Source organism: Melanerpes formicivorus, unplaced genomic scaffold, assembly GCF_026170545.1.
Source record: "Melanerpes formicivorus ecotype bairdi unplaced genomic scaffold, bMelFor1.0.p_v2 SCAF_22, whole genome shotgun sequence".
NCBI classification, from domain to species: domain Eukaryota; kingdom Metazoa; phylum Chordata; class Aves; order Piciformes; family Picidae; genus Melanerpes; species Melanerpes formicivorus.
Window position 1 is genome coordinate 2,096,200 of NW_027142374.1, and position 6,000 is coordinate 2,102,199.

The 6,000-nt window shown below is 53.7% G+C and overlaps 1 protein-coding gene across 1 annotated transcript in view; it reads right to left on the reverse strand.

The window, feature by feature from the left end:
* Positions 1–5,108, reverse strand: part of ATP11C (ATPase phospholipid transporting 11C) — a 68,840-nt gene extending 63,732 nt beyond the window's left edge. The window contains exon 1 of the mRNA XM_068151809.1: positions 4,938–5,108. Coding sequence (XP_068007910.1) covers positions 4,938–4,964 — 27 coding nt within the window. The 5' untranslated portion in view covers positions 4,965–5,108. The remainder of the gene's footprint in view (positions 1–4,937) is intronic.
* Positions 5,109–6,000: the final 892 nt, after the last annotated feature.

Below are 6,000 nucleotides of genomic sequence, written 5' to 3' on the forward strand. Positions count from 1 at the left end.
GGCATACTCCAGATCTCCCCCACCAGGAGCTGGGCAAGGTTCAAGCGGGTGGCAGCAGTCATGGGCAGCTCCCAGGCACCCCAGAGACAATTCCCACCAACCTCTGCCCCTCCTTGCCTACTCCCCATTGCCAATGGGGAATTTATTTCCCTTCTAAAAAGCGACACTGGGCTGTTTCTCTTTTTCTGCCATGTGAACAGGTCTCAATAGGGGTACTTTCCTGCAGTGTACTAAGTAGGACCTGCCCCACAGGGTTCAGCATCACCATCTGCCCTGCTCTTTCTGAGGCTTGAATCACTTCCCCAAGCTCCAACATATGCTCCTGAGTCAACACATGCCTTCTCTGAGGCCTTCCTCCTGCCTCTGTTTCTCCCCAGGCAGGGCTCTGGGGACAAAAGGGGGCAAATCACCACGTGCCAGTCCTATTGATGCCTCTGCCTGTGGTGGGGCAGCCAGATCCAAGCTTCCTTCCATTGGCAGCACCAGCAGTGTGTGGGGCTGGGAGGCACTTAAGTGAGATGACCTTAAAGAAATAAGAAAAAAATCTAAAGGGGCTTTGAAAAACTAAAGCAGAGCCCAAATGGAGCCCTGAATCTCACACCAGGCACTGCTTTGTGTGCAGGTGAGCCCCCACCCACAGAGCCAGGATCAGTTCCCCCCCCCACTGCTTTGGGAAGAGTAAGGATTTAATAAGGAAACTTGTGACACTTGCAAGCACTTCAGTGAGAGAAACCCTTCCCTGCTGTTTCCAGAACATCAGCAGCACAGCAGGCACAGCCAAGGGATGCAAAGCAAGAGGTGAAGCAGTGCCTGGGGAGCTGGCTGGGGCAGCCCCCCCATAGAGGTGACAAGCTACATGTGACATTAAAGCTTTGCTTCAAGTGCCTGTCCCGCTGCAACCCTGCCTGGTAGTTTGCATGCCTTTAAAAATCCAAAACAAATAGAAGTGAGCCTCAAATAGAAAAGCTCCATGAGAAAGCAGCACCACCATGTAAATTCAGAGCAGCAGCTGGTTTAGGGCTGCACAAAACAAAAACCCTCTTCTCTTTCCTTACCCTCCCCCAGCACCGTGAAGCGGGTAAGCCCAAGGTGTTCCAGCATGGACACGAAAGGACAAATCCTGGGGAGAGAGTGGATGGCAAAGGGGCTACCCCCACTGCTGGCAGCCAGGCAGTAGAGAGATGGAACCCCCAGGAGAAGACCAGCAAAGGAACAGCAGCAGCAGTCCACAAGGCAAAAGCACCAAGTCACAACACAGGTCCAGCTCAGGGACAAGCACTGCACACTCATCTAAGAGGCATCTTCTTTCCTCCCACAACAAGCAATGTTCTTGAGAGCCTGCAGCTCAGGATCAGCCCAGGACTCACTAAACACTGGGGATTTACCAGGGCACAGGCTGCAAAGAGGATCAGGCCCCAAAGTATTTAATTAAAAGTGAGTAACACAACTAAGGTCCTGTTAGACATGGCACAAACACAAACCAAAGACTTTCACTTCCAGTTACAGACTGATTGTTATTTTGTCACTTATCCTGGGCTTTCAACAAGAAAAACACCAGAGCAAGGACCCCTACAAAGCCAAGAGACCCAGGTGGGAACGTCATCATAAGCAAGAAGTGGGCACCCTGAGAGGAAGGAGTGCTCCTCAGGGTGCTTCCCCACCTCAGCCTTTCTGCACCATTAGCAGGGCAACACCTCCTGGGGCTTGCTCCCAGGATGGCCTTACATAAAAGCAAATAAGGGGGAAAATAACTGAAAACAGAAACTTCTCTTTCTGTATTTCTCCATTCCCACACCAGCCTGGATCAGCAGCGGCTCAGCAGCATCAGCAGAAATGTGGGGTGCAGCTGTGGCCTGGAGGCACAGCTGTCTCCATGCTTTGGAGGAACCTAGGAAAAGTAATTCTGGGGGGGGAAAATGCACATTATGTCTGCTGCACAACACAAGGAGAAGTGCTTCCCAGGTGTCTGCAAGAAGTTTGGAAGTGAGCAGCACCTGCTTCATTCCTGCAAGAAGCCCAGCACGAGGAGACAGACCCAAACCCTCCCCTGATCACTGACACGCTTCCCTGCTCTATTCCCGCATCCTCCCCGCAACAGCTGTACAAGCAGCATCCAAACTAAAAATAAAGGCTCCAATACCAGAATCTATTTCCAAGAGAGAATTAAAGTTATATTTCAAATTGGCAGTATCTCCTGAAAGTGGATTAAATGTGGCAATCCAATCTTGCCTCCCCACAGCGATCCCAGCTCCTCTTCTTTTGGCAGGGGTGATTTCAGGGGTGTGAACTGAAGCTCAGAATCCCGTTTTGTTTCTTCTGCAGAGCGTTGGTCTGCACCCCAGAGCGGCAAAGCAGACCCACATGCATCACCCTGTTCTTCTTAGCAGTCTGTTTTGTACTCTATCCAGGATAAAAGTTTATAGAAGGGAGAAACAGAGCCACGCAGTCATGTTGATAGGGCAAGGCACACTCATTGTGCATAAGCTGTGAAATACATCTATAAACAGGATTCTTAGTATCTGCTGGTATCTGTGAGCCTCTGGCAGAGACCACACAGTGGAGAGGTGACATTTGTCTGAGCTGCCCTATGGGACCTTAATGTGTCAGATAATCCACAGCCTTTAATAACTGCAGTGAATTTTCTGCAATGCAACTGCCACAAGACAAGCCCCACGCCGTTCCTATGAGACCAAAGGCAGGGTGGCATATTGGGAATAGAATCATGGAATCAGTCAGGGTTGGAAGGGACCACAAGGATCATCTAGTTCCAACCCCCCTGCCATGATCAGGCTGGCCAGAGCCTCATCCAGCCTGGGCTTAAACACCTCCAGGGATGGGGCCTCAACCACCTCCCTGGACAACCCATTCCAGGGCTTCACCACTCTCATGGTGAAGAAATACGTTCATGGAAATCAGCATGGGCTGTCCTCTCTTCCCATGGAGCAGGAGTGAGGACTGACCCAAACCTCCTGGGAGACCCCCAGAGCTGGAGACAGGATAGAGATGCAGCAGCACAGTGGGTGCTCCCATCTGCCAAGGCTGGGGGACCCACACCACCTGCACCAGCTTGGTAGCAAGCAGCTCCTCAAACACCGCTTACAAAGCCAGTAGGTGGAAAAATGTCTAAACCCCCTCAGCAATACTGCAGATGCCCTGGGCCTTGAGCTAAGTTGTTCCTCTAACCAGAAAACTTCCAAACATGCTGCAGCAGTTCAGCCTAAAAAAGGCAGATAGAAATTGTCACAAATGGGAACACAGGAGGCTCGACAAACGTGAGGAATATACTCTTCACTTTGAGGTGGCCGAGCACCAGAAAAGGCTGCCCAGAGAGACTGGTGAGTCTCCATCTCTGGAGGCATTCCAAATTTACCTGAATGTGTCCCTGAGTGGTTGACTCTAGATGACCCTGTTCTAGCAGTGAGGATGGACTAGCTGATCTTCAGAGGTCCCATCCAACCGCCACCATTCAGTGAAATACCTGGGTTCAGTGCTCAGGATTGTTTCTTTTCACTCTGTTGAACATCACACCCCAGCAGCAGTGCACATCTCCTCCCCATGCAGGGGGACTGTGAGAGGAGGCAGAGAGCTGGTGAGGGACCACCATCACCAGGAGGATGCTGGAGCCAGAGCCCAGACAGTCACCTCTGTGGATACCTGCTCACAGAAGGCAGCCATTTGAGGACACTTGTAACTGAACACAGGATAGATGCTTCGTGCCCCAAATGCCTCCTGACACGACTTAGAAAAAGCCTCCAGCAAGGGCAGGGTAGGAAGCACACAGCACAAGGCAGAGCTAAATTCCAAGTCATCAAAGTCATAAACTCAATGCACTGAGACTAGATTTGATAAATTTTCCCTGGGGCTGCAAAACAACGGTTACAGTAGGTGTGTACTCTACAGGCATAACCTAAAGCCTGCAACAGAAATACAACCTACAAATGAGGAAATTAACCATTTTCTTTCCCCTTAGGACTGCTGCAGAGCTACCTCCAGACCTAAAAAGGTGGTTAGGAGTCCCTCGTGCTGGACGCCTGAAGATCCACCACAAACAGATAGCTCAAAACCAGGGGTAAACGTGAAAAATACATCTTCCAGCACAGGGCAGCAGAAGGCAGAACCTAGTAACCGGGAGGTAAGGGGGTGCCAAGAGCTGCACGGTGCCTCGGGAAGCAGCTGCTGAGCCTCCAAGGGTCTAAGCGCTGCACCCACAGCATCTGCCCGCTGCTCCAACTCCAGGAACTTTGTTACCTACGCACTGCGCAAGAAACGGCTCTGCTAAACAAACAGGAGCTCCCGAAAGGGTGTTAAAACGCTGCTTTTTACCACGAACTTGCCGGGGCAGAGGAAAAAATGAGTAATTACAGAGTTCAGGCCAAGCAATGAGGTCACAGTGAAATCTCCCAAGTAGCTTATGTGGCACCCGGAGGGTTTCGAACGTGTTTGGGGAGATGAAGCGGGTGGAGAAGCGGCGGGGGTAGCAGCACGCTGAGCGCTGCCCTGCATCTCGCCCGGCCTAGAGCCAGGCGATGTTGGGTGCACGCTGCCAGGGGCTGGGAAGTGCTCTCCTCTAGGTCTGGGGGGTTGCTGGGTTTGGGGGTTTCTAGGAGGAGGGCAGGTTAAAAAAAAAAGAAAAGAAAAGAAAAGAAAGAAAATAAAGGGAAAGGAAAAAAAAAGAAAGAGAGAGGGAAAGAAAAACCGAGAAAGATTTGGGCTCTCGCAGCAAAAGCAACTTGTGGCGAAGAGCCGCAGCGCGGGCAGGGCCCTACCCGGGAGGTTTCGCAAGGGAAGGAGCTGCAGCTGCAGCTCTGGCGGGAGCGGCCCGGGAGCACGGCGTCCGCCCGCCCCCCTCGCGCGAAACCCAGCCCGGTACGAGGCAATTAGCAATCACATTAATGGACTTTTCCCCGTACCCACCCGCGCCCCGACCCTGCACTCACCAGGCGACTGAGGCTGCGGCGGAGCATCGCGGAGGCGGCGGCGGCGCCCGGCCCGGCCCCGCATCGCCCGGCTCGGCTCCTAGGCTGCCCGCGGGCCGCGCCGCCGGCCGCGCACCATGCCCGCCGCGGGGCCCGGCACGGCACGGCCGCGCTCCGCTCGGCTGGCGGCACTTCCCCCGCGCCCCCGCTTTTGTCCCGCCGCCCGGCAGACGGGAACCGCCCGCCCCGGAGCAGCCTGGGAGCTGTAGTGCGGCGCCGGGGACAGCCCACCGCGGCCGCCTGCCGAGGCATGGCGGGTCGGGAAAGAGGTGGAGGAGTGGCCCCGGGGGCAAGCTCTCTGGGTCGGGAGCGCTCGATGGTCTGCGACTGGCCCGGTGAATGGCCTGAACGTGACTGAGCTGATGGAGGGAAAGGGCTGCAGCCTCTAGAGTCTGGATAGGGCACCTTCTGTCCACCTCTGAACCCTTCCCTAGAGCCGTGGTTAAACACCAAGTGCAGTTTTGTCCCTTAGGAAGGTCCCCTGCCCGCGGGGTCACAGCCTGCCTAGCAATCCTCTGTCACATAATGCCACTCACTGCCCCGACAGAACCATAGGATACTATGATACTGTGACCACTTGGGTTGGAACAGACCTTTAAGAGACCCGAGTCCAGCTGTTAACCCAGCACAAACAACTCACCGCTAAACCGCATCCCTCGGCACCACATCTACCCAGCTTTAAAACCCCTCCAGGAATCAGGACTCCACCACTGCCCTGGGCAGCCTGTCCCAGGGCTTGACAACTCTTGTGGGGAAGAAACTCTTCCTCATGTCCAACCTAAACCTCCCTTGGTGCAAGCTGAAGTTGTTTCCTTTTGTCATTTCTTCCTTGGAGAAGAGACCAACCCCCACCTGACTCCAGCCACCTTTCAGGAAGGTGGTTTCCCTTCAGCATCCTCTTTTCCAGGCTGAACAACCCAGTTCCCTCAGCCACTCTTCATAAGACCTGTGCTCTAGACCCTTCAAACTCAAGCAAATATCACAACCACACCCTGGAGCACCTTTCTCAAGCCTTGACTTTCTA